The sequence below is a fragment of the Temnothorax longispinosus genome, chromosome 8 (assembly GCF_030848805.1).
Source record: "Temnothorax longispinosus isolate EJ_2023e chromosome 8, Tlon_JGU_v1, whole genome shotgun sequence".
Classification (NCBI taxonomy): domain Eukaryota; kingdom Metazoa; phylum Arthropoda; class Insecta; order Hymenoptera; family Formicidae; genus Temnothorax; species Temnothorax longispinosus.
The window spans coordinates 1,274,077-1,302,047 of NC_092365.1; the positions used below are offsets into that span (position 1 = coordinate 1,274,077).

At 40.9% G+C, this 27,971-nt stretch overlaps 2 protein-coding genes across 7 annotated transcripts; both read left to right on the top strand.

The window, feature by feature from the left end:
* Positions 1-1,084: 1,084 nt before the first annotated feature.
* On the top strand, positions 1,085-7,333 carry LOC139818437 (solute carrier family 41 member 1-like). 2 transcript variants are annotated; one of them, XR_011733430.1, is made up of 8 exons: positions 1,085-1,307; positions 3,287-3,719; positions 3,919-4,390; positions 4,466-4,613; positions 4,689-4,891; positions 4,967-5,115; positions 5,218-5,562; positions 5,649-7,333. XR_011733430.1 is itself a non-coding variant. In XM_071787148.1 (7 exons), the coding sequence occupies exons 2-7, from the start codon at positions 3,324-3,326 to the stop codon at positions 5,401-5,403; spliced, it is 1,554 nt and encodes a 517-aa protein (XP_071643249.1). In that variant the 5' UTR covers positions 1,085-1,307; positions 3,287-3,323; the 3' UTR covers positions 5,404-7,333. The 2 variants fall into 2 exon arrangements, 1 of the variants encoding a protein (XP_071643249.1); XM_071787148.1 differs by having other exon boundaries at positions 5,218-7,333.
* Positions 5,266-27,963, top strand: LOC139818435 (solute carrier family 41 member 1-like). Of its 5 annotated transcripts, none has more exons than XM_071787143.1 (8): positions 7,690-9,266; positions 19,263-19,669; positions 20,473-20,863; positions 21,238-21,417; positions 22,983-23,422; positions 23,563-23,783; positions 23,851-24,187; positions 24,503-27,963. In XM_071787143.1, the coding sequence occupies exons 2-7, from the start codon at positions 19,575-19,577 to the stop codon at positions 24,180-24,182; spliced, it is 1,659 nt and encodes a 552-aa protein (XP_071643244.1). In that variant the 5' UTR covers positions 7,690-9,266; positions 19,263-19,574; the 3' UTR covers positions 24,183-24,187; positions 24,503-27,963. The 5 variants fall into 5 exon arrangements, with proteins under 5 accessions (XP_071643247.1, XP_071643244.1, XP_071643246.1 ...); XM_071787142.1 differs by lacking the exon at positions 7,690-9,266 and adding an exon at positions 15,544-16,656; XM_071787146.1 differs by lacking the exons at positions 7,690-9,266; positions 19,263-19,669 and adding an exon at positions 5,266-5,406.
* The last annotated feature ends 8 nt before the right edge of the window (positions 27,964-27,971 follow it).

Consider the following 27,971-nt stretch of genomic DNA (forward strand, 5'->3'; position numbering starts at 1 on the left):
TGAGCACTCATGTTTCGGCCAGCCAACGCGATTTTTGCGCGAAAACCCAGTAAAAGTGTCGCGGAAGAGAGAGCCGCAAGGAAACGCGCGCCCGACGACTTTCCGAATGGATAGTCGGAGCTCGGAGTCGCCGTTCGAGAATCGCAGGCAACCCGACATTCGATAGTATCGAACTCGACGACCGACGACTCGACGACGATTGCACCGCGCCGCGCGTAGATACGCGGTCGGCTACACTTCAAAGTATTTCAAGCACCGCGTAATGAGAATAAAATATTCGAAGACGAATAGCCAAACGAGCGACGTTTGTCGAGAGGGAGAGAGAGAGAGAGAGAGAGAGAGAGAGAGAGAGAGAGAGAGAGAGAGTGTGTGTGTGTGTGTGTGTGTGTGGTATATGAGAGAGTGTGGTATATTTCGGAGCAACAGACACACATCAACTATATAAAATAATAAACGGTGACAAAACTTTGACGTTTCAATTTGTAAGCATAATGCATTTAGTACATCTGATATGAATGACTTCCATGCACTAAATCTTCCGTGCAGGCGTCAAGAATTATTATCATTTTCATCCATTCGTTCGTCCCATATTTATAGGATAATCGACCGTACATAGCGTCCACTATTCATCGTACGCCTCCACAAGACAAGAATTTCTCAAGCGCACGAAAGCTCATCGCAATCACGTCGCTTTTAATCCGATTTAATAAGCGTCTTACCTGTTAACGCGCGACGCGTCATGGCGCTCGCTCACCGCTCACCGGCGTCCGTCCGGGAGTCAGAAATCATCCGTCGCTACCTGTCCCAGTTGTCCGTGTTATCGCGTCCGACTGCATCCTCCCGCTTCAACCCGACATCCGCTCCACGGTGAGAACTCATGTTTCGGCGAGCCAACGCGATTTCTACGCGAAAATCCAGTAAAACTGTCGCGGAAGCGACAGCCGCAAAGTAAACGCGCGCTCGACGACTTTCCGAATGATCCGAACGCAATAGTCGCCGCGCCGCGCCGCGCCGTTCGAGAATCGCAGGCAACGCGCCATCGATAGTATCGATTTCCACGACTCGACTCGACGACTCGACGATGGTTGCACCGCCGGGCGTCGCGGCACCGCGGTCGGCGCCGTCGGCGGTACTTCGTGGTGTGTGGTGGTGTGTCGGTGGGTTAGGATAGCTCGGTGATCTCGACGCCGGGATCTTCTGTTTCTTCCCAAGGAATCCGTGGAGGAATCGGCCTGAGCATTGTACGCGGAAGCCGCGCTTATGATCGGCCAATGGATCAGCACGCGGAGGAAAGTCGCACATTCGAGGTACGTGGCGCGTTTCGAGGTTATGGCGGCCGGGCTGTCAGACGACCGCTCCGAGCAAAAGAAAATTCGCTCTTTCGTCAAAATTTCTTTTCTACGAATCGTTCCTGCAAGTGCGGCAGAAATTTCCAGGCGAGATTATACGTGCGTGTTTCATGTGTCAAGGTTTATACTACACACGGTTCAGGATGCGAACGTTTCGGAGTGGAAGAGTCGCGACGTTTCAATTTCATTTATTAAGAGTAAATTGAATTATTATGGAGTTTTGTCTGGAATATTATACGTATTAGAAATTGAAGGAACCTTTTTTTGTGGGGAAATTAAGATAAAGCCGCGAGTCGATGGTTTAGTGGACGAGGATAATCGCGATAAACAATATCATTTCAACAGTATAATTTCAAACTTTAACAAAATATCAAGTAAAATTTGGTGCTAAGAAGAAACAGTTAAATATATTCTGCTATTGAATTTATCCTGCAAAATATTGTGATAATTGCTCGAAAACTGATTTCTTGTTTTTACGAATCTTATTTGCAGGCAATTTATTTACATGTCAATTTTGATACGCGACCTGTTATTATTATTATCTGTTTTCCTCATAGAGTGCGATAAGTAGACATTTGTAGTACTTAAAGAAAATAAGATTTATTGTAGAGGAATATTTTACAATATAAATACATACAATTTTACATTCTGCTTACGATTGCTGGATTTGCGAAAAATAAAACTTTGTCTTATTTGAAACTATCCAAGCGTGAAGATAATATTGTGTACATACATGAAACCTTGACGATATTATGTGTGTGATAAGTATATCTTGCATGATACGAGGTCACTGCATATCTGTATAAAATTACTGACTTTATTTTATATTCTTAATAAATTATTTTTTGTCATTTTTATATAATTTAAAGACATTTAAAGAGAAATTAAAATTTATAAAAAGTAAGAGCAATTTTTTAGTATTTTTTAAATGATTTAGCTAATTGTAAGTTTGGAATTCCGTTAATTGTTGTCGTTTGCTTATCAATAGGTTAAAAAAAATTACCGGTATTTATATAATAATTGTATAGTAATTTAGTAATTATTTCTAAAGACTGTATTAAAAAGTAATTTAACTTATGCATCGTTACTACGATCTTTTATGATCTTTACCGATCTTTACATGATCTTTATACGGAATTGTATTATAAGTAAACGTAGAATTATATAGTAGTAGTATTAAATTGCCATGTGTGATGTACGAGACTGCACCACCACCCGGTGGAAAAAGAAAGAAAAGGGAATCAGAGACTTGCAAAACCAACGGTAGGTCTAAATTAGACACAGCTCTAAAAACAGGCTAGAACAGACGTGACGAAATGTATCTGTCGCTTACGTGGCTCTAGTTACACGTCTAACAAGTCGTCACCGACCACAGATTAAAGACTATCGTGTCGTCGTTAGAAAAAATGCATTTTTTACGAATCCTATTATTGACACGAGATAATCACGTCATCATGCGAATCTGTCATTTTGCTTGCAATATTAATTCGCTTTAGCGAAATTCCAATAATCTTTCTATCCACTCTTATCTTCGTACGAGTCTTATTAAAGTTTTATTAACGTCAAGCTGTATAAATATTATGAGAAGTGACAAATATGTATCGTAATATTTTCCTCATTACGAAAAATTAATCTTAAGTGCATCTTTTATCAACAAAGCCAAATTATTTTTTATTCTCTCTTTGGATCTACTGATAATGTTCATTTTAGAAATTAATTATTTGACATGCGTGGCACGTAAATAATTATTTCAAAAAAATCCGCTGGCGAAAAAATAATTTGGCTTTGTTCATAAAAAATACACTTGAGATTAATTTTTCGCGATGAGGAAAATATTACTATACATACGTATCACTTCTTATAATATTTACACAGCTTGACGTTAATAAAACTTTCTTTTAGCTGCTTTAACGAATCGTTCCGTTTTTGGTCGCTAGTATCCGCCGGTGATCCGCAAAAGGAAAGTTAACGAGGATGAGCCATGCGAGGGTACAACAAGACCGTTACGGACACAGTAAACTTCGTCGTAGGCAATTAAAGAAGAGCAGCTCGCCGCCGAATAAAATGGTGGGATTGGGCAGCGACGAGCTATTCATTTCGAACATCGCCGATGTCAACAATATGGAACTGGAGATCAACTCTGAGGACGAGAGCGATGATAACGAGAGGAGCGATATACGGCGGCTGATACCGTCGCCGGTGAACAGCGAATGCGTCGTATTTAGCAGCGGAAAAAGGGACAATCAAAGAAACGAGGCGGAAAATGCGGACGACGAAAGCGTCTGGTCTATATCCATCCAGATGTTTATACCCTTCCTACTTGCCGGCTTTGGCATGGTCGCCGCTAGTTTGCTGCTAGACGTGGTGCAGGTATTAAAAAATTGACTCTCTCATCATAATTTTATGCATATTTTTGAGAAATTCTGAAATAGGAAATAAATGAAACACAGTAGCAACAACTTGCCTCCCTCTGCTAAGAGTCTTTTTATTATGTCTCTCAAGAATGAATTTACAGGCTGCCGTTCTAGTACAAATTTATGGATAATAAATTTGAAACGTTGAATTTCAGCATTGGCCGGTGTATCAAGTGGTATCTGAAGTATACATATTAGTTCCTGCGCTACTGGGCTTGAAGGGAAATCTGGAGATGACGTTGGCCTCCAGATTGTCGACCCAAGCTAATCTAGGTCAAATGGATACGAAGAAGCAACAGTGGACGTTGATTGTCGGAAACTTAGCCTTAATCCAGTGTCAAGCCATGGTAGTGGGTTTGCTGGCGTCCTTGGCGGCCGTGGTCCTCGGTTGGATCCCGGAAGCTCACTTCGATATTCATCATGGACTCTTGTTGTGCGCCAGTGCCTTGGTCACCGCTTCGGTAGCCAGTTTCCTACTGGGCCTCGTGATGGTCGCGGTCATACTATTATCACGGCGAATGAACATCAACCCTGACAATGTCGCTACCCCAATTGCGGCTTCCTTGGGAGATCTAACAACTTTAGCTCTTTTGTCTTGGATCGCTTCTTTATTGTACAACGCAATAGGTATAAATGATTAATCGATTTATCTTTTCGTGTTTATTATATTTGAATATCAACACAAATGTATGCTTTTTTCAGGTTACGCTCCATGGGTGGCTCCAATATTGATAGCATTTTGTGTATTTGTAACTCCTGTTTGGGGTTATATAGCAGCTAGAAATCCATTTACTAAAGAAGTATTGGATTACGGCTGGACGCCTGTGATATCCGCAATGTTAATTAGCAGGTGAATACTTTCCGTTGCACATTTGGTAAAAATTTCATGAGGCGAACACACGTCAATGAATAATATTAATTTCAGTCTCGGTGGACTGATTTTGGACTACACTATATCGAGCTACAAGGGCATAGCAGTTTTTCAATTAGTAATTAATGGCGTTGGGGGAAACTTGGTCGCCGTTCAGGCCAGTAGAATATCGACATCCCTACATAAAGATTATCACACAGGTGTTCAAAGAACTCTCAACGTTTGCATTAGTCCATTCCATGCGTTCTTTGCTAAAGGCAAGTTTACTATGAACGCTTATACGTAAAATATAATTGCATCGTCATAAATTTAATAAAGAATTTTCGATACAGGAGGACACGCGAGGACAGCTAGAGTATTGCTGATGATGGTGATACCAGGGCACTTGATCTTTAGTTATACCATTAGTTACCTTCAGGCAGGGCATACTTCGTTCACACCTATATTTATTATGATATATTTGATTGCTGCAATGTTACAGGTACAGCATATGTTAATTTTTATCAATTAATGTAATATGAATTGTTTCAACGGCTGAAATTTAAAAAGAAATCTCAATTACACTTGCTTGATTAATTTTCAGGTAATCCTGTTGTTATATATTGCGCAATTAATGGTTGTTTGGATGTGGACAAGGGGTATGGATCCAGACAGTTCCGCGATACCATACTTGACAGCAGCAGGCGATCTTATAGGAACTGCTCTTCTTGGAATTGCCTTCCATATCCTTTATGCCATAGGCGACGGCGACTCTGACGTAGGAGATTGATCGGTAAAGTTTGTACAATACTCTGAATCCTTTATAATATTGCATGTTATAGATTTTGGAATCGTTTTTCGAAAGACGACGATGATAAATCTGAATTGAATTCGCGATGCGCGACACCGATTGTGATCGACGTTATCAGTGATTATCATTTTCGTTGAAGTAAGTTTTTCTTTCGAAAGTTTCGTTTGACATCTTTGTATGAAGGGTATAAAGAGTACAAATTAAATTAAGCATATATCTGTTAGGATATGCTGCATGTAAAAAGAAGAAAGAAAAGAAGTACAGTATTCGCCAATATTAATTCTGTTATATTGATAATTAAATTGTCATGTAATTACAAAGATAGAAATTACAATTAATTTGAATCGCGATTATGCCAATAAATATGGGCCAGTAAATAAGTGTATATATATTTTATGCTATGCTTTGACCAAAAGTATGTTGCCATAATGCGAGATATTTTCTTAAGCTTCATCATATCAATCGTAAAATGCCTATATAAATTTAGTTTGTTTATATAAAATATGCAATGGATATATATTATACATATACATCAAAATGTTGATTAATTGAATAGTAAATATAAATTTTTATATTTTTTATATAATTATCTATAGGAAACTCTTTGTATAGAACGATTCTCAATTATGGCGTTAAAATGGAAGATGAGTACTCTTTTTTTCTCTCTCTCTCTCTCTCTTTCCGAGTATTTTCTTTAATTTATTATAACTCGGAATATTATATACATTATATACATAAAGTCTAAGAAACCTGTATATATAATTTTGTTTTTACCTAGTTTTGCTATCTAAGGCATTTGAAAGCTATAATTAAAAATCTCTGTACATATATACAATTACATTATTTTATTTCAAATGAATTAAAATATTTGTATTGTAAATATTTGTACAATAATTATATCAATTTATCTTTTTCGCCAAGATAGTTAATATTAGATTAGGCGGCAGTTGAAATATGAAAAAATGAAATTCTCGAAATATCGTCAGAGCTATCAAGAGAGACCTTAATCGTAAATTATATTAATTAATTGTAAAATGATTTGTGTGTCGTAAACTAAGTCCAATTTATTTTTCCCTTCATAAGATTATAACTAGGATAATCAAACTGAAATATAAAAAGTTGAGAAACATGCAACAGGTAAAGCAGCTTACCTCTCTGGAAAGGAAACTGCAAAATTTAAATCACTCGATACGACTTGATACACGTTAACCTCTTGCGAAAACATGTTTTTCTAATAACTCTGACAATTATTTCTCTCGGCCATTGAAAGACGTTTATTGTTTTGTTTATCTTACGAAATTATCTGGAATAGAGAAGTATATTCATCTAAATACGGATAATACTTCTCGGATTTTATATTTCTCGGAAAGAAGAGTGAGTGGTACAGTATTTTATAATATTAGGAATATAAATATACATACACACATTAAATACAGTGGACATATTTAACGGAAGAAATCCATATAGCAATATGATATGTACGATAGTTATATGGTGTCACAAAAGGAAGGGAGCGAAACACCATTAAAGATCTTTTATTATAGTATTATATTAAATAGCTTTACTCTTAAATGAAAACAATCTGTTTATTTAGCTTTACAATGATATCGAGGGTGTAGCATATGAGATATTTCGCAATAAGTTATTAAAACAATGTCATGTTGACATATATTATTGAAATAAGTTCCTTTAAAAGTTACTGCGAGGAAGATAAAGTGCTGAAACTTTGTTAACATTTTCCAGTGCCTAAAATATACGGTGTTTGGAAGTAATGACGTTATATAAAAGTTGACTTATGCATGTACATATATGTATATATAAATATGCATATGTACAATATACAAACAACACAAATTCTAGCGCAACGATTTGTTATGTTTATACGAGAGAATAAAGTCTCGATGAATAACTGCCGCATTTTATTATTACTCATTTAAGAAAATAAGTTTGAGAAAATATTTCAAATTGTACAATCACGCAATAAATGCCGAATGTGCGCATCTTTCTATATTTCTAACAAACAGCGAAAGTGGAAATATTGAAGGTTTATTTGACAGTCTATGTTTGCGATCGGACGATACGTTGCATTATAATTTAATTACAGCCTGAAATCTAATGGATATCAGTGTCATACTACTCGTACTCGATTGTACGTGAAATCCATCGTGCTTCTCTTCTCATCAGGACTACGGAGGAGAGTCGGATGGATCGAGGGAAACTTTGGCAAGTCTCGCGGGGACACGGAATAATGCGTTCCCAATTTATGCATGAGAGAAGTGCTTGTGCACCGACCGCGACACGCAGGAGGACCCGCGTGTCTTCTCGACCGCGCTCGTTTAGAGCCCCGTCGCACATCCTCCTCGCTCGTTCACGCTCGTAACCACCTACACCGTAATCGCGCGGTATCGTTCCTTCATTGTGTGCGTGTGTGTGTATGTGTATGTGTGTATGCGCGCCGTGGTTCATTCATCCACGTCGCCGTGTTCGCGCGTATGTGCACGTGCACGGGAGTCGCGTACACGCACACACGCGCGACGACGGCGGCGATTCGCGCGGTCAAGCCCGTCGACGGCGACGACTCGCGCGGTCAAGCCCGACGACGGCGACGACGACTGTGAATGAAATAGTTGGATCTGTCAGTGCCAACTATCGCGCCGTTCCCGGTGTACGCGGTTCGTCTCTTAGATCTTATCTGCTCGTCGTGCGTCGTCGCGCATAAAGGGGGTAGCGAGTGGCCGCGAAAAGAGCGCGATTACTCCGACCCGAAGGTCGCGCACCGTTCAAGGCTCTCGGAACCGCTTTAATCCATCCCGGTGAGTTCGATTCTCAATGCCGCGGGCGCGAAGGGGAAGCTTTCGACGGTGGTAGCGACCTGTGAACCGGAAGCGGTCCGTAGAAAATCATAAATTAAAAAAAAAAAGAAATCTTGGTTGCACCGTTAGTGGCTGAGAATAGCATTAAATTGCAATACAAAAGCTCGGTCGGAAGGTAGTAAAAACGAGGAGGACTTTTGCGATCTTCTTTCCCTTCCTCTTTCCCCCCACGAGGCTCGGATGCATACGCTCGTTTTATTTTCAATTCAGAAAGGGGTCACGAAGAAGCGCGGCTGGACAGACGTACCTTTTAATTCGACCCTGAGCTACTTTTATAATCGCTGAATTGCAGCCGACGGGGGTTACTATTCCTGAACTCTCGGAAATTAAGTCAGTTCCAATCCCTGCGCGACACCTTCCGCCGGGACTTTTGATTTTCTTTTCCTTTCTTTCTTTTTTTTCAATAACTTCGTAAACCGTCGTCATTCTGGAAAAGTTCCGTCGAGCGATAGCGTCGGGAAACGACCGATAACGAGTGTGAAATAACCGACGCGCGTGATAACGATTCAAGCGAGTGTGACGTCTGTATATCTATTATAAAATATAATTGCGATTCAAAGAATGGCTCCACGAACTTTCATCGCCTAGCTTCCTTCCCGCTCGTGTAGCGTTCGTCCGCGCCGGATTTAGTTGATAACTGGTTCTGAACGGTCCACGTAATTTATACGTCTGCATTCCGATCTCGTTGGTCCGCGCTCTCGCGCGCGGAGGACTCCTTTTCCGAAATTGGTCGCGCGCGAAGAGGTGGGGTGGGCCGATTTGTCGCGTTAAGACAAATAGAATAAGGGAAGTTACAAGCAAGGTGGTCCGGCGAGAGACTTGACGCGTGGACCATCTTCTCGCATGGACCATCGCGCGGAAATCGAATGAATGCCCTCACGTGCGCCGTAATGCGGAGCGACACCGCGGACTCTTCCTCGGCCAGGACGACGAGCGAGTGCGTCGTCATCCGGCGCAGCTGACCAACGTGTAAGTATAACGACGAAGGATCGCACCTGCGGATTCTCGCGGAATCCTTGCGTGCGATTCTCGTCCGACGACGAAAATAATATAATCGCGAGCGAGCGAGCGAGCGAGCGAGCGAGACGGCCGGTGGGATAAGATACCTCGGGAGAGACGAGGTATCAGAGCGCATGTTAAGTTATTGCCCGTCATGGTCGAACTTAAACACGTGGAGTAATTTATCAATCTGCGAATATGTTACGGAAGCGCTTAGGCGCTCGCGTCGCCCGGAGAGCGGTTTGCGATCCTCGTCGGCGGAAAAGCGTCGCGATGTGAAACGCGACAACGGGGCCTGAAAATCCGGAAAAAACAACTTCTCCGCAATTCAGCATCAAGCTGATTGTCGATTTAGGATTCCTCTCTTCTACGCGCAATAATGAGACAAAATATAAAGTCTTATAAGTTTTTGAGATGCGCTCGAATGTACGGTATTCGAAGCTACGGAGAAGTGTTACAACATTTATTACTGTAAAATGTAATGACTATGACATTTACGAGCGTTTTTAAAATACTTAATCTTCATTCTAGCAGAGAAGCAACGGAAAAAGTTAGGCGCTAATATTGGAAAAGAGATAAAATGGGTGTAAAACATAGAATAGCGCCGTAAAAGTCTTCTTTTACTTTTACTACTGAATAAATAAAGCGTGAAATTAAAGAGCTCATGATAGTGTATCAAAACAATATAAAACACATGTTTTTCTAAAGATATCTCGTCTTTAATACGATAGGACAATCATGTCAATTATATATATTGTATAATTGATTGATATAATTGTATAATTTGTACAAGACTAAAAAGAAAAACGCTATTGGCGCGTTCTCCATGTCGTGTTTTGATATGGAATAGTCGCGAGCGCGGAAAAGTGAGAATTTAGCTTCTTATTGTTAGCACGGTGTTAAGTGACGATGAGAAGCGTGGCCGAGAGACCAGTGTGTAAAAATATCACGGCGACGTCTCTGGGGGTACCGACAGTGCCGAATCGCTCGCGTGTGGTCCACTACGCGGAGGAGAGCTCATCTCAGGTTGCACGCGATAACGCTTTGCGTAAACCGGTCGCGAGTCCTATGCAAACAGGCGCATCTGTTTGATCTGTTATCGTACTACAGCCACCACGATCGTGTCGCGATATGTTCTCGAGAGTCGCACCATCGGAACCTAGCTAGCCCGCAATTGGAGAACGCGAACGCGAGACGACTTCCATCAATTAGTGATACGTTCGTTAATGTTTCAGCTTGAACTGCAGTCTTAATGGAACTTTTAAATGAAAAATTTATATCTTGTTATCTCTCTGGCTCGAATTTTTCTCTATCGCCAAAAAAACCGATGGATAGTTCCACGATGAAACAATTGCGGTGGTTCCCCGTTTCGTTCTCCGATCTCTGTTTATTTGTGTACCCGACTGTAGCATCGCAACAGTAATGGTTTAGATGGCATAAGGGTCCGTAATTGAAGAAGCAAGTGTAAGGTAGCGCTTGCGTAATGCTCTCTCGGCGATGCTCTTATTGTTGTCCGCCAACGTGTTTACGATATGTGGGTGGTGCACACGTAGAAAGAAATAATAAACGCATACAACGAGAGAGTTTAGTATTCGCCGAATTATCAGATGTGCGGTTAAAAATCTCGTAAATTAGAGGCGTAAAATTTTAAGTTCCCCAAATTTATCTACTCCCACGCCTTAAGCACAGTCATCTTTTCGTAGATTGCAGAAATCCACTGGTTCCCGAGTAACACTTTTCGTGGTAGATATTTATTTATATATATTATCGTAATTTTTCTTGCGAATTCAAATTGCAGTATAACACGCGACGTGATTTTAATATTAACCGTGTAATTTTACTATTAATTTTAAATAAATTTTAATTTAAAAATTGGTCCGTAATTTCAAATTACTCTTTCAGTTAATCATAATTTACCACATCACTGACGCGTTATTTCATTGCGTTCTATGATGTAATGATGTATAATGTATGAAAGAATTTGGAATAAGATAAATGTAACTAATTGGGACAGAATACAAAGTGGTAAATTCAGTCTAACGAGTCACGAACTTGGTTGTCTGACTAATTAATTGGGGTGGGTAATTCGCTCGAAACAATTGACTCCTCGCGTGACAAATTTTAATTGAAAAAACATACGCGATTCATCGGCACTTGGGAAGTCATGAGCTCAGTGAGTTAGTACATCAATTATATCATATAATGCGATAAAAACTACACTAACGATACACCCGACATTTAACTCATCGCCATCGCTTATTTAGACTGCGCACTTAAAAAAATAATATAGATTTTTTAAAAACTGTATTAAAAACTATATCGTTCTTACTACCAAACTTTTGATTATTTCTTTTTTTCTTTTCTCTCTCTTTCTCTTCTCTTTAATTAAAATGTTATTAGTGTGCACGTGCGTATCACATATCACCATATCACGCACATCATATAATGTATATCGCAATATATTTATAAATTATTTGTTTACGCTATATAATCAACTTGCAGAAGAATATCAAATACTGATTATCAGTTTTTTAAATAGATACCCAAGGAAGAGAGCCTTATCAAATACACATCTGTACTCGTGCGATGGTAACAATATACGTAATATGTACCCTACTATATACATATTATACCAATGTATGCATCTCTCTCTTCGACATATTCTAACGTGCGTCAAATTAATGAAATTAGGTAGATGAAAGAAATGGGGCACAAATTATAATTGCAAATGTGTGATGCAGCCGCGCTAGTATTCCAAATGAGAAGCGACACGCAGACCTGACGAGAGATCAGGTGTCGGTAAAATCTCATATCTCCATCTAATAGGACGATAGAATCCACGCGTGCGACTAAATTATACGTGGGTATACGCCGTTTTATTGAAATTGCCGGGGAAAATCGTCGCGTATTTGAATGCGTTCCAGTTACACGATTCATTCAGACCCGGTTTCAATGTCGACCTTTGCCGAGTCAAGAGCGAATCTTACGTAATCGACGCTTTAAAAGGAACCACGAAAGGTATGCGTGTGCGAACAGATAATATCGTTACCAGTCGGATATATGCCAAGATCTACGATTGCAAGGGAACACTCGGACTCGCGTTAAAAAGTTACATCTTTCGAAATAAATCCTACGGAACTTAACGAAGTACAGTATGTTAAACAAATTATCTCAGAACTATCTTATCACTCTCCTTCCCTTTTCCTTAGCTTTAATTAATTGATTTATCCTGGAAAAGGTTTAGTGAAAAGTATGAAAAATAGAAAAACGTTAAGATATCAAGATTTGTGTTATAAACGATTAAAGAGAGGAATTTTCAACAAGATAAAATAGAAATATATTAAGATCGATTAGATCAACTACAAATTGACTCCAATAAAATGTTAAGCCGCCGCTTGCTTATCGTGCCTGTCAGATGGCTGAATTAAAAATTAAAGTTTTAAGAAGCTCGAAGAAAAATAGCATGTTGGTATTAATTTAAATACTTTTCGACTTTAATGCTATGTATAAAATTAGCTATGTAAAATTAACTATATATGTATATAAATTACCGCTCTTTGCGCTGTCAAGATCAAAGCAGTGGAAAAACATTGTTAAAATAGTTTCGGTGCATTATCGTCACTCGGAGTTATAAAACGAGCGTGTAATAAACTCTCCGATAACGAATAAACGAACAGGCGCGGTGCATCGTAAAATTGTCGTTAACGACGTTGCCCTTGCAACATTATCGGTTTGTCAGCTGGCGGACATAGTTATCGGGCTCGAATCGTGTCTACGAATGAAACGCATGGAAGGACCGATTGTCCAGTACGTCGTGCAATGAGACGTCGGTATGCTCTGTCGACTTAGCTGCGAATTTCGCGCGTCGCTAGAGAGACAATAACGAGAAAAATTCACGGCTCCAGAAAATGAAAAAATTCGCCGTCGAGGGAACGAATTTTTTCATTTTCGTGAGAGATGAACGCGAATTTTTTGTTCCGTAATTTGAAACTGAAAAGGATACCGCGAATCTGGCGTTGAGATCCGATCGTGAGGAGGAAACTCGATCGAGCTGCGTAAGTCGATCTCGAAGAATAAATTGTGTCATTAACAACGCCGATCGTGTCAATCGCTGGATCCTGAACGATGGGCATACTCGCCTTGTTGATTAGAACGATCACGGGTCGACTATTCGAGTGAGTAGTGTTTGCAAACTTTTCGATATCCGACACTCGCGTTAGTTGGAACCTGCATAATTAGACGTGCAAATACGTCGGATGTTCTAGATAGGCTAACCGGCTGTTATTCATCAAGGTGCAAATCGCAAATAGTCGCGCGTCGTTAAGAGTGTGTCGTTAGAGACACGGTCACCGAGTTTTTGATACCTGTCGCTTTTATTGCAGACGGTTTCTGCTATTTTAAACGATGTAATGAGCATTCATTGAGTCTCTGTGCGAAATTCGACTTTTAATTGAAAACGTTAATTGTATTCGGTAATCTGACTTATCGCCACATTATTACGTAGTTTTGATATGTTTCTGTTTTATAATTCTTCGAAGAACTCCGTCGATTTCGCTTGGTCGATAATTCGACGGTGATTAATTGGCATTCGCTCTAATTCGTCGTCGTTCTCGTTCGTTCGCGATGTTGAGACCCGGCGCATCTCCGACGTCAAATGCTCGTACGGCAGGAAATACACGCGTTTCAGCGGAGTTTAATCATTAGAAAAGCGGGACTGCACACACGAGTGTGACCTAATCTTCAAGTTACCAGAATACAAATTGCCGTGTCACGAACGGCCGGAGTGTTACGGCTTCGCTCCTACACAGGATACGGTCATAGACGGGCCAGTGAATCCTATTCGCGCGTCATTGACCGACTGACTGTTATATGAGGGAATTTTTCCGCTCCACTTTAAATAAGGATTGCTGCTGAACAAGATGCGGTCCGCTGAATCGATCGAGATTGTAATTCCTGTATGCCTTCGTAGAGTCGTTTAATAGACTTTAATTATTGAGATTACTCCCTCGCGAGATGATGCAATAAATTCGATATCGCGCGAAAAAGATTTACGCGTTATATGTTATTTAAAAAAAAAAGATGAGTCAGTTCGACCCACATATATAATTTTCAATGTAAATTTATTGACTTTATTGCATCACCTCATAATAGCTAATTTAATCGGTTTGCTTTAATTTGCTAACTAGTTTGCATGGCATATCGTGCGATCGATCGGCGTAATTGTATCTTTTTTCCCATCATATCACATTCATGGCCGTCAAGTTAACTGATGTAATTTTACGAGATACTGCGCATGAAAAAGCAAATTTAGAAAAATAAATAAATATGATGAAGCAAGAACTTCGCGGTGTCTCAAACAGAATAAAAATACATAAAACGCAACTAATTCAATAGCCATAAATAAAGTTACGAAAAACTGAAAATGACTGAGTTCTCGAAGAGAATTATTTTAATTTCCTTAAAAGATATGAAAAATTAAATCTTAAATAATTTACACTTCCTAATACCTCTCCTACTTTTCAATGGCGCTTAAACTTGGGAATGCAAGCCATCGTTTATCGTTTATAAAGATGTTACGCAATGTTGTACTTGATGTGCACTCTTTATTCTCCGGAAATAATATCGGATAAGCTTAGAAAAAAAATCAATATCAATTTTCTCGTGCTGACGGAAGTCACTAAACAGGGTTGACAATACAAGTTATTGTTTGCGGTCTAAAGATAGCCCTCGATCGATTTATGCATTTGCATCACGATGTTTAGGCCTTGATGCAGCATTTATAATGTCAAATGAAATTTCCATATGCATTGAATTTTGAAGGTTGCCCACGACTAGATTTTACGAAATTGTGAAGGAAATCGGAGTAACAATTCTTAAATGTAAAATTATCATCTTAACATACGCAAATAATAAATCTACATGTAAAAATATGTAACTTAAATTAGGAAAATTAGAAGTTATGGATGTAGAAAGAAGTAATGTATAAAAAAGTTAATTATTTTAGCTACTAATTATTTTATTGACGACTAGACACGATTGAGAAATTCTGTAACAAACGGAAGATAAAAGTTTGCCCAACATTACTTCATATAATCTGCAGAACACGCGTAATCGATAATTGTATATCGCTGATGGTATATCGCTCTAATGGACTCGGTGTACAAAATGAAAATTGGCAGAATATTGTTGCTGAGGTAAATTATTGCTACCATCAAATTACAGCGCATAAAGGCGAGTCGTCCATAAGCTGCGAAAATCATGCGAAACGGAGATGATTGTGCAACTCTCTCGTGTAATGCGCCGTAAATCCTATGAATGAACCAGAAGCTTCCGTATACATCAGCTGTGCATCGATGACGTAACCGATGCCTATGCAATCGCCACGTGTCTGGTATCACGCGCAAGAAGAGACATTGAACGTTACTCATCGCATATGATTTTTTAGGGATCTCTGCAGATAGTTAAAAAATGATATGCCTCTGCAAGCCCTTGTCTTAGAGATCCGAAAAGAATGCAATCGCGTTAACGAGCTTAACTCGATTTGTAACAACACTGCGAAAGATAAAGTCACTCGGATGCTTTCAAACACAAAGACACAAATCTTACAGATTACTGAGCAGAGTAAAGACAAATCCGAGACTTAATAAGATTATAGCTAATGCAGTGAAGGCGCATCAGATGCACCGAAACGATGACGCAACCGTTCGCGGGGGCTTCCAAAGTGACGTCATTAGGATTTCAAACGCGAGGGCGGCTTCTTGGAAATGACGAAGACCTCGAGGCGGGGGCGGCGAGATCATTGGATTACACAGCGCGGTTTAAACGAAACGATGACGCAACCGTGATGACAATGGACCGACGCGAGTAACGTTACGTTGGGACTCGGAGCGCGAAAGACACCCTTCTCCTGAGCCGTCTAGAGGGGTTCTAGGGGTGGTTCGCCATTGGCGCACAGGTTACCGGAGAGTGGCGGTACGGCAGCGAGGAGTTTGCGGATGGTCTGTGACTGGGAAGTCACAGTGGATCGATAAACTTGCGCTTGCTCCCTCCGGCGCGCCGCTGACACACACAGACAGAGGCTCGTGTGTCTCCAAACTAGTTTTAAGGAGGCATGCATGCACGCGAGTACGATGCGCGATCGCGATCAGTCGCGATGTAACCGCAGAGTGAAACGGCCTCACATCAGGCCACCGGGTGACCACCATCAGATGCTGGATGTGGGCTGATCTCGCGCCGAAGAACCGATCACCCGGACCACGAAGCCGGCGATCAGCGACCTGGACACTGAGGTGGGCCCGACGGGAACGTGGGTCTCGTGGGAACGTCGGGGGTCCGTCTGGGACCACGCCTGAGGATCCAGGTACGAGCGAAGGGACGGAACAGCCGGATTCGCGGAGAAGCCGGATTTTGGTCCGGTCCAACTGGGCGTTTCGGCGAAGGAGCACGATTTATTTTAAAGACGAATCTCGCGAATCTCATTTCATTCAGCGAAAGAGTTTCCAGGGACTAATGTTCAATCGGCTTAGATTAATTCTCGCGCGTTACTAAAAATTTTAAGTCATGAGCAGGTTGTAACAGCTGACACAAGTCAGCACACAAATGAAATCTTGCTCGATTCAGACTTAGGAGAATTAAAGCGACAGAGAAAGAATAATTGAATAGGTCAGTTCCATAACAATTCACGTTTTAAGAATTTAAAAAATTATTGTAGAAGGTATAAATATTGAAATTTAAAAAGATAAGTCCCGATTAATTTTTCGCTGGTATTTTTCAGGTGTTAGAAAAATGAATTAAATCGCTAGCAAATCAAAGTCCTCGCTGTCTTCAGAGCGTCACCTCGCATGATGCTGAATCCAATTTGACGAGGCGAGACATATGTCGCGATATCGTTATCTCGGACTCCCAAGTAGCCGCTGATAAGTTTTGTTATCGCGTTTCCGAAGATCCCTTCTACAATCGGAAGCGCGAGAAAAATGAGAACCGGTCAGGGGCATCGTCGGGACGAAGGTCGGACCCGCGTCTTTGAAAATGCGTTTTTTCCTGCTACCTGTTTTTCGATTATTCGGGAAACCGCGACGGACGAAGGACGTGAGATGCAGATAGCATCCGTGCGCTCCGTCGAAGCTCTCCGACGAGGAGAGACTTGATTGCACGTAGGTTAAGGTCACGAGAACTCGTGTGATTCGCGCGATGCAACGTGCTTTCCAGAGCCGCTAACCGGTCGATGCATGACGCAAAGTACAGCTAATCAGACAATGAATACACGATCCGCGGTTGATCGTCGCGCGGGTGACACGACATTGATCTTTATTGATCAGGCCGGCCGCGGCGGCCTAGTTGTATCTTGATTGTCACGATTAAATCTTTCGTGCTCTTCATTTGACGACGAAGGAAAATCAAACGTGTCACCTCTGCAAAAAAATATACCGATCAAACAGAACCGATCTTGAGAAGCTGTGCGTTTCTAATCTTCGGATCACAAAGAATAATGAATAAACAGTAATTGGACTAGAAAATTAAATATTCCAATTAATAAAGAATTAAGTATCAACGCTCAAAATAAGCAAAACTAAGTGAGAAAGTCAATGGCCAAATTACGAGCATAATGAGGTGTTGGTTTAAAATAAAATCGAAATTATTTACAAATGTCTTTATCATATTTTTGTAAATAAACTCGATTTTATTTTAAACCAACACCTCATTATGCTCATAATTTGGTCGTTGACTTTCTCGCTTAAATATTCAATTTTAAAATAAATAAAGTTTTTATCTGTTTATTTATTCAGTCATAATACTTATCGTATAGGACGTCTTTCTTTCTTTCTAGTTCTAGAGCGTGATAGTCTTTATAGGTATCGATGTTACAGTTAAGATTACGAAGGTAACATTACAGCCGATTTGGCCTTAATCAAGCGGCTCTCGCGGTTACAATTTCCACGCGTAAGGTCACCGCACGATTGAACATCGTTATCGTCGTTGACGTATATACCCCAATGGCAAATGCAATGATATCGAAACGCGCATCCGTGGATTTCAGACACAGATAACCGAAAATCTGACGTCAAACTTAATCCGATTCGATCGACAAATTTGATTGAAAATTAAATGGAGAATTAAATGGATCGCGGCGATGCGAATAACTAATCAACGTCAATTATGTAAATTATTTTAATTACGTAATGGAGCACACGCGTGCGTTAGTGAGATACAGTGGGATAAACAGATTATCGCGATTTCTTCCGAGGCGGAACTCAAGTGGGAGGAAATTGAACGTGTTACATGTTAATTAGAAGCACACGTGATGTGTGTGAAACGCGTCTATTCGCGATACTATTTGCATGATACACATGATAAGTACCCACGCGGCGCAAAATCACGGAAGCATTTAGTCGAAGTGCCTTCGCACACATGACAATACCTTTCACGATATCGTTTCGTAAGTGTGATTTGAAGATTAGATAATTATCTAAGAATAAAATCAAATCGCAGAATCGAATCACGAGTAATTAGAATTCGATCTATGATAATTAGGAAATACTTGGAGGTGAATCTTTAGAGTGATGTAAAGTTTATGTGGCAAAGAATCTGTTCCCTGGAAATTATTTGACAAAGTTTGTGTGACAAATATAAACTTTGTGAAAGCAATTATGTTTTAGACGTGTCATTTTTCTCCAATTAGAAAATTACCGCCTATCTAACGCGCTTACATATCGAGTAAACTTTTGAATCTTTTGAATAGCGACTCTAATGCCCGTTTTTACCAACGTCGTTTAACTTGAACCTTAGTTCAATTCACTCTTTGTCTGTTTCTAAGGAAGACTGTTAGAAAGAGACAAAGAATGAATTGAACTAAGGTTCAAGTTAAACGACGTTGGTGAAAAAGGGCATAAGAAACCCTGATTAATCCATACTCCACGTGCTCCACTAATCTCGCAATTAGATTAACATGACGATTGTGTTTGGCAGTGATCCTCAGATAGGAAGAGGCTGCTCACCTTTCTTCGATCCGCACGTCACTGGATGATTCACATTTTGATTTTCGCCGTGATTAACAGCAGTTCCTGAACGAATATCTAATCAGAGAGAGAGAGAGATAAAGAAAGAGAGAGAAGAGAAAGATAGTTGCTGTACCGCGGCATAATTACGTAATTTACGTTATTTGTGTCTTGAAATACAACCGCCGTCAGCGTCGTTGTCGGCGGCGCGAATCTTATCATTCTCAAAGGAGAATGGTTGTATATTCGCGGCAGCGAGTATCACACAACCCTCAGTAGGAAGATGATAGAGAGCCAGGTGCATCAACATCCGGTACGAGTGCCGCCCGACAAGCCACAATCGCTCCAGACTGCCAATACCGGCGTCAAGTTCGAAAAGTACGTTGGAAAGTATTGTGCGAAAAATTTTCGGTCTCTCGATTGTAAAAGAAATACAATTTTTTCAAAATGTCGAGTTGAAAAACCCGAATCGGCGCGCTCGCTCGAATGTCAAGAAGCGACGAGCGAGTGACAGTGCTCGGCATTCGGCATGGAACTTAAACTAACCGCGAATTAAAGAGGAATTATGTGGTGGAATTAATTGTGGATTTACGCACGTGCATGATTTACGATAATCGATCGCATCATGCGCTCATTCATCCGGCATCGATTCATTTCGCATCACTTAATCCACTTTTCAATCAACGTCACTTTTTTCTTTTTTAATTTTGTATAATATTGTTAAAGACGGAGTGGATTTTTTTCAAGATAATTGCGCGATTTTAATTCTTCTGATCGAATCAGATTAATCGATCAGCGTATAAGGATTTCTAAAAATGAAAGACGATCTATTTGTCACAAATAGAATATTGCTAAATTATGTGTAAGTCATAAAAAACTTTTATTAAGTGCTGTTCCAAGATTTACGTCAATTTTCAAATAATATCAATATTAATAAATTCTTATTCTGCGGAGTTTGTGAAGTCGAAAAGACGAATGTTCTACGGTCGCAACGTAACGTTCCATCATTCCGTTACCGCAAAATGGCATTTGGCAATTTCATTCCAATAGGTACTGATAAACCGTAACGGTTCGAGTTTATTGCCCATTAACGACCGTAGCCAAAGGGTTAATGAGACTCTCTGGTATTTCGCGCGGGGAAAAAAAAGTTTAACCAGCAGAGATCTCCTTTCTGTCGGCAGTGAGCAATGTAAGGAGCCCCTGCTTCCGGAGAAGCAGAACTCCCACAGGATGACACCGACCGACGGCCGCTCGCGGACCACCTCCGAGTCGAAGGACACCATAAGCACCCCTACCACCACCGCCAGCACCACCACAACCACTAATGGACAGGCGGCAGCGGTGAATTCCGGTGGACACGCCACCGAGGACTGCCTCGAGGTGACCATCTTCGACGAGGGCATCGATGGCGGCCGGCTGCCGGACGTCGTCGCTGAGAGCAAGATCTATGGCGTGACCGAAGAAGAGGAGCCGGTCGAATCGTACTTGGCGATCACCATCCAGGTTTTCATACCCTTCCTCATCGCCGGGCTGGGCATGGTGGGCGCCGGATTAGTCCTCGATCTCGTCCAAGTACGAACGAAATTTACCTTTGTCATAACAAACCTTCGCGCGAACGATTCTTCTCTGGAAATACCTTACGAAGCATAGGAATATAAGAAATCAATTCGATAACACGCGAACATGTTCTTAAATAGAACGTTCAACTCATATAGCCGCTATATAGCCATTGATGAACTTAGTGTCAATTTTTTTTATTTGTATAGTGTCGAATGTTTTAATATATAAAATATTAAATTATTTACAGAATTTGCTTAAAATTAATCATAGAATTTGATCTTTAGATCTATTTATTTTATTAATGAGATGTAAAATCAACTTTAAATTGATATGATTTTGATAGTATTAATTTTATTTGATCAATGAATTTTTGTGTTCTCTTGTAGCACTGGGTAGTCTTCGAGAAAGTCAACGAGCTTATGATTCTGGTACCGGCGCTTCTTGGCTTGAAGGGTAATCTAGAAATGACTCTGGCGTCGCGTCTTTCTACTCAAGCGAATCTCGGACACATGGACATGCCGAAGGAGCAATGGCACATGATCGTCGGGAATCTCGTCTTAATACAAGTAAGTGTCATTGATTCGATCGGACTGAATTGTACTAATTTTTCCAATAAGAAACGATTGGTTCGCGTCTCTCCCGCGATAATCAACACAGGTGCAATTTTATCAGCTATTTCACCTTTAAAGTAAACAGTTGTATGAAATAACAGAGGTTTATCGATAGCACGCCAAATGTGTTATTTTTGGCACACATAAAGTCTTAAAAAGCAAACCACGCGTGCGCTACCTCGGATGCTCGCATTCAGCCGCGGGAGTTTACTTTCGCGAAACTGGTTCTAACTAGATGTTCCACAATTAAACACCGATATTTGCCGTTTGTCATACGAGGGACTCCTAACTTAATTCCGCCGAATACATTGCGAAACGCATATTGGCTCGCTTTGGCGCCGTGTATTTTTCCTCCTGGAATCTCTCTGTTCTCGGTCGGCCTACTCGACTTCTCGACTCCTCAAAATGCAAACGTTCGCCACGTCTTGTTCAACAACCATGCGACGCAACACGCGGAAAAGTTCTACGCTATTAATCACCCGGGTTCTTATCATCTAGCAGCCTTATCATCTAACGTCAATATATCCACGGAATTAGATGTTTTTTGGGTTCAAGTTCAGTCTCGCGAATTTCCAACGGCGATCGGCGAGGCTCTCACGATTCCGCCGACTGGCGATGACCGACGAAATTGCCGTAACCCGCAAATCTCGACAAATCCATGCTATCTGTCGACATCCATTGTCGATACATCCTGGAAATCGTAAATTGGCAGAGAATACCGCGAAACGACGCGGACAATTTGACCCGTGGTTAGCAGTTAATTGTGAAACGAGCCGACGGCACGATTCCGGGAAAGCGAGCAACGTTTCTCCTAGCCGCTCGATTTAACGAATTGAGAGCTACACGCGCTCCGCCCGTCTTATCATTGGCGCCACGATTTTATTTTATTATGTGTTCAACGCTCACAACGACGATGATAGACGACGGCCTTCGGGAAGCCGACTGTTTACCGTATGATCCTATGGTCGTGTGCGAGCACGAGCTGGTTACCTCACGAGACACGCCGCGCGATAAATGACACGTATACTTCAACAAATCGGTATCTATACGGGATCAGTAGACGTTTGAAATTTTCGACGGTAAAAATTAAAGATGATTCCCCAAATGTGTAAAGAATTATCGCAATCAAACGATAGATAAACAATGAGTTTACAATACAAATCAATCGATTATGCTAATATAATGTAGATTATAAAATTCCCAGAATTACTAAAGTTCTCCAAACCTTCCTTCAACTCATGGGGGGCTGGCTGTTTTTCAATTTTTTTCCGGCATTGAAAATATTTTGCGAAATATCTATTGAAATAAATATTTATTGACGGTTTATTAAATTAAACTTTGCTGAAAAACTTTTCTTTGTCGAGTAACGACTCCTGATTTTCAACATAGTATGTTTCAATAACTTTAATCGTTAGAAAAATTGAAGAAAACAAGCGAGGAAATTTAATTTCTCTTCAGCCATGAAGTTTTTATCGGGAGGTTCGTTACTCAGGGTTAAAAATCATCCTAATTGTACGCAGTGTCAAGCGATAGTGGTGGGCTTCCTGGGTTCCGTGGTGGCGATCGTGATGGGTGCCTTCCGCAACGGCACGGTCTCCCTGGACCATGCCTATCTACTATGCGCCAGCAGTTTGGTCACCGCGTCTCTCGCTTCTTTCGTTCTGGGCCTTATTACCGCGGGCGTCATCGTCTTCTCCCGTCATTGCCATATCAATCCGGACAACGTGGCCACGCCGATAGCCGCTAGTCTCGGCGACATCACGTCGCTGGCACTCCTCTCATGGATCGCCACTATACTCTACGAATCCATTGACAAGCAAGACTGGGTGGCACCCCTCGTCATAGCCTGTTACGTCCTTGTGACCCCGCTCTGGGTATGGATCGCCAAGAAGAACAAGTACACCAACGATGTGCTCTACTTCGGCTGGACGCCGGTCATGGTGGCCATGTTGATCAGCAGGTAAAAAGAGAGCGTTTCTCAAGTTCTTCGATCTTGAAGTAAATAATTGTTATCGTTCAAAGGCCTATTATTAGATCTTTATCGCATTTCAAGTACAGCTTGAGATAAAGAAGAATCTATAAATGCAAAATTTTTCACAGCTGTGGCGGTCTCATACTGGAGTTCATGGTGTCGCGCTTCGAGAACTTGACGGTGTTCCAGCCGGTCATCAACGGCGTCGGCGGGAACCTGGTGGCCGTCCAGGCCAGCAGGATATCAACGGCGCTTCACAAACAGGCCGAACTCGGCACGCTTCTAATCCCACCGGGCCTCACGCATCCCGTCATCTTCATCACCCCAATTGCCAATTTTTTCGGGAAAGGTATTCTCTTTCGATCTTTGACAAATTATCAAAATTATCGGGATTTTTCATTGCCTTGTCTCTTCAGGTATACACGCCAGAACCACGAGAGTCCTGATGACAATGGTGATACCGGGCCACATTATTTTTATTTACCTGATCAATTACATGAAGGACGGCAACACATCGATGACGCCGCTCTTCGTCTTCGTTTACCTCTGCGCGGCGATGCTGCAGGTCGCGGCGCTCCTCTACATCGCCTACATAATGATCCACTGGATGTGGAAGCGGAAGATTGATCCCGACAACTCGGCGATCCCGTATCTGACCTCGATGGGTGACTTGCTCGGGATCAGCCTGCTAGCGATTGCCTTCCAATTTCTGTACCTGGTCGGAGATCAAGATTTCGACGCGCCCTGACCGTAGTAAGATTTATTTTTGCGTGACTACGAGCGTGACTGAAGGCAATCATGATAATTTCGACATGCTAGTTTTATTATTTGCATGCACCGTAATTGCACCACAGTTGGAATTATATTTCCAGGAATACTGTGATATTAATTCCATTATAATAACATTAAAAATCGATTACGTCGGGAAGATTTTCACAGAGCAAAGATAAGATTGCTATCTTTGAACTTTCACAGTTATAATGTTTGAAATATCGATTTATCGCGTGCCCAACCGACTGAACAACTTATCTACGAACGCTCGAACGACGTGTTGGATTTTTTTTACAGGAAGTCGCAAATTATAGCGTTCTTCGGCGGGCGGGACGCACAAGTTAGAACTGTCGGACCGAAAGGGCATTCCTACGAGGCTGTGGTCGTCTGAAAGTATATTCCATCAAATCCAATCGTCGATCTGCCAGTCCGCCGACGAGTCCCACGGACGGATAGTCGCAATGGTATTATACTTGACAAAGCATTAATAATTCATCACTTATATCCTGCGTTCGCTAAGAATTAATTAAAAGCGAGATATCGAGTGTATCGTTCGCATTTTGTGAAAACCGGTCGAATTTCATTTCCATTATTGATGCGAATATCTCGATACTTAATAATTCATAATTTTTTTACGGATGCAAGATACAAGTGACCGATCGTTAATACCTTGTCAAGTCGAGCGGGCGTGTTACTCAGGTTTTAATTAGCTACTAATATATCAGAAGGTCGGTAGCACGTGGCAAATTAATTCGTCGACTATCTAAAAATTACGATTGTATTTTAAAACATGAAATCTTTCCGAATAACCGTATCTCCGGAATTCAAGCCTAAAGTTCGAGAATTAATTTCTTCAAGAATGGCCGATAAAAAAAGGTAATTTAATTAGCAAGTTTACCAAGCAACGGCAATAATTTTGTGGATTTTTCGGCAATACATATTTGATGAAATATCTCTCGAGCGCGTGACACAAAGCCTAAAAATCGCTAGCCTTGGAACTTGAGGATTTCAAGAACCTAAAACATAATTTTTCGGTGTATTGCAAGTAAAAAATTTGAGAGATTGCCGTATTTTTTAAGAACAGTCAGAAATAATTCACAAAGTCGCATATTGAATTACAATCGTGGGAATTGCAATAGCAATTTAATGTTAGGACTCCGTAGTTGATTTATCCTCGGGCTCTCAGCGAGAATTCTGATTCTTCCACGGAGCACGCGTAAATAAAAAAACACGTGTAGTCGTAATACCAACACGTATGTGTCTTCGAATAGTTGCCTTTGTATACGACGAAATTTAGATAGGTATTTAGAAGCTGCCACACGACCTATTTTTGGAAGCTTTGGAGAAGCTCTCGGAGATTTACTCGAGCCTGAAATACTCGCCGCATAAAGGTTCTATGTTAACACTTGCGGTGCGTTTAATCGGAATTTGGTCTTCCTTACGCAAATAACTGATTCCAAGATTTTTTAATCTTTTGAATTATTTATTAATAGTATGCGGGACATTTTTCAGATCTAGAGAACAATCGCCTGAAAGGTAGAATGCATTATCGGGTTAAAAATCGAGTCGATGACGTAAGTTATCGCGAGTACGAGAGCCAGCAAAATCTCGTACAACAAAGAGATTTACTAGCACTATTTATTGTATTTTTCAAAGATTCAAGCGGATTCTAGAGATTTTGTAGACAAAAATCGGAATACAAACGCGATGATTGAAGCTTAGCGTTTAAAGCTGACATAGAGACGACGAGTGCGCAGTTGTTAATAAATTAATCCACGAATTTTACTCGATCACCTATATCGAGGTGTCATTAGTCGATTGGAAAGTCCGCGCAAAGGGTGCAAGGATGAGCCTTGGCGAAATTGTGCACGAATAGCATCGCTTCGAGGGGAGACAACGATGAGCTCGGCGTTTGAAAACCGATTGCATTTACGAGTTAACGTCCCGTTGACGATTATCTCTGACGTCGTGTGAACGATTTAATTCGCACCCTGACACGATTGCAACATGTAGTACAATACGCTTTTGTGTTCAGAAAAATTGTAAGCAACACTTCGGTCGATAATTTAATTTCGCTCGGTGCGTCCGTCACAGCTCACGCGGACGATAGGCTGTATAGTATTGTAAATTAGGATAATTCGTGATGAAAAGGGAGGAAGGGAACGAAGAAAGGCGTCGTTATATTTCCGTGTACATATTACCGTGTAACGTACGTGTTTTACGTACGTTACGTATGTTTTATAGGCGCCGCGTCGAAGACTAATATTTAGTCTTCGCGATAGGGGGGAGAGAGATTCACGTCCAAGTCGACATCGCCTTTCGGCCCACACACGTTCAGTATTATCGCTTTTACGACGTTGCCTGGAATCGCTGAGACACGGCGGGTATATTCCGATCCGCCGACAGAACATTCCGCTTCTTCGGCACGCGTGTGTCTTCTCGCGAACTGCGTTCAAGTCGATCCGATTAAGATAGCACAGTGCACTTACTCTAATTAAAAAAAAAAGAAGAAGAAAAGGATCACACGATACGTTTTGCGGTTGCGTGATTTAACAGTGCATGAATTCGTTTGAGGTTTACTGTCGAATCATCTTCACTCGCGGTTAGTTGCTTCATGAGTTTCGTCGACGCAGTAGAAACGAGATTTTTAAGTAAACTGTAAAAAGGAAGAAAGAAAAAATGCGCTCGCGAATTTTTTTCGTGAATTCTCGCAGCGATATTCTTGAAATGATATGCGTTTTATTATGCAGTCGAGTACTTTAAAAAAAAATTAACTTTTATCGCTCGTAGCATCATCTAGTGATCATTATTCGCTTTATTTTATATAAAAAATAATATATGTGTATTTCTCTTTTTTTTTATATACGTTTGTTAGTTCTGTTGTTAGTTCTGACGAGCACAATGATCGTATCATGAACAAACGTGCTATAAATACGCAGACAATAAATATGCAATCTGAGGACGGATGTGTAAAGTATTTTGTATGTGTAAAAAGTTGAAGGGAATTTATAAGATCCCTCTGTACAAAGCCGACTTTTGCAAATAAAAATGACAAAAAAAAACTATATATATTTTAAACCATTTTACTCTCGCTGCTCGTGAAATTTTTAAAGGAGAACGGAGATATCGCGGAGGAGAACGTATGCTGCCACTCGATCGCCCGATTGCAAACCCTCGTCTCGACGTGACGGCGACTTAGAGACAACGCATATAGTCGTTTAAACTTTATCCGTAGCCCGAAACACAGCGTTTATTCCGCAAGTTAAAACGACGAACGTAATACAAGACAATAATCGTACAAGCGGCAGAAGGAGAAAGGAAATATTTTGTATACGACACCCCGTGTATGTGTCTTGCGAACAATAAAACTGAATAATACTTCGACGAGGGGATCGAGCAGCGTACTTCGGAAATAATGTTCCTGTCTACGTTAAGTCTACGTTTTAAAATGTTAAAAAAGAAAGGAAACGGGAGATAGGCACTCCGCATCGTTACCGATCGACGTCGCAGATTATGTCTGACGATGTCTGTAGTCCATTACACGGCATTAATCACGAATTCCACGACGAGGAGGAGAGCGTAACGCAGTGATAATCGCGCGGCAATTGCCTGACGTCCAGCTGAAGTCATTAACTGTTAAACACGAAGTGGTCGAGCAGCATAATGTTCGAGAAATATTTTGACGTAGATCTCACCGTAGATCTCACCGAGATGTAATTTTGTAAAATATGTATAATAAAATGTACGCAAAAAACGTTTCCTCTGA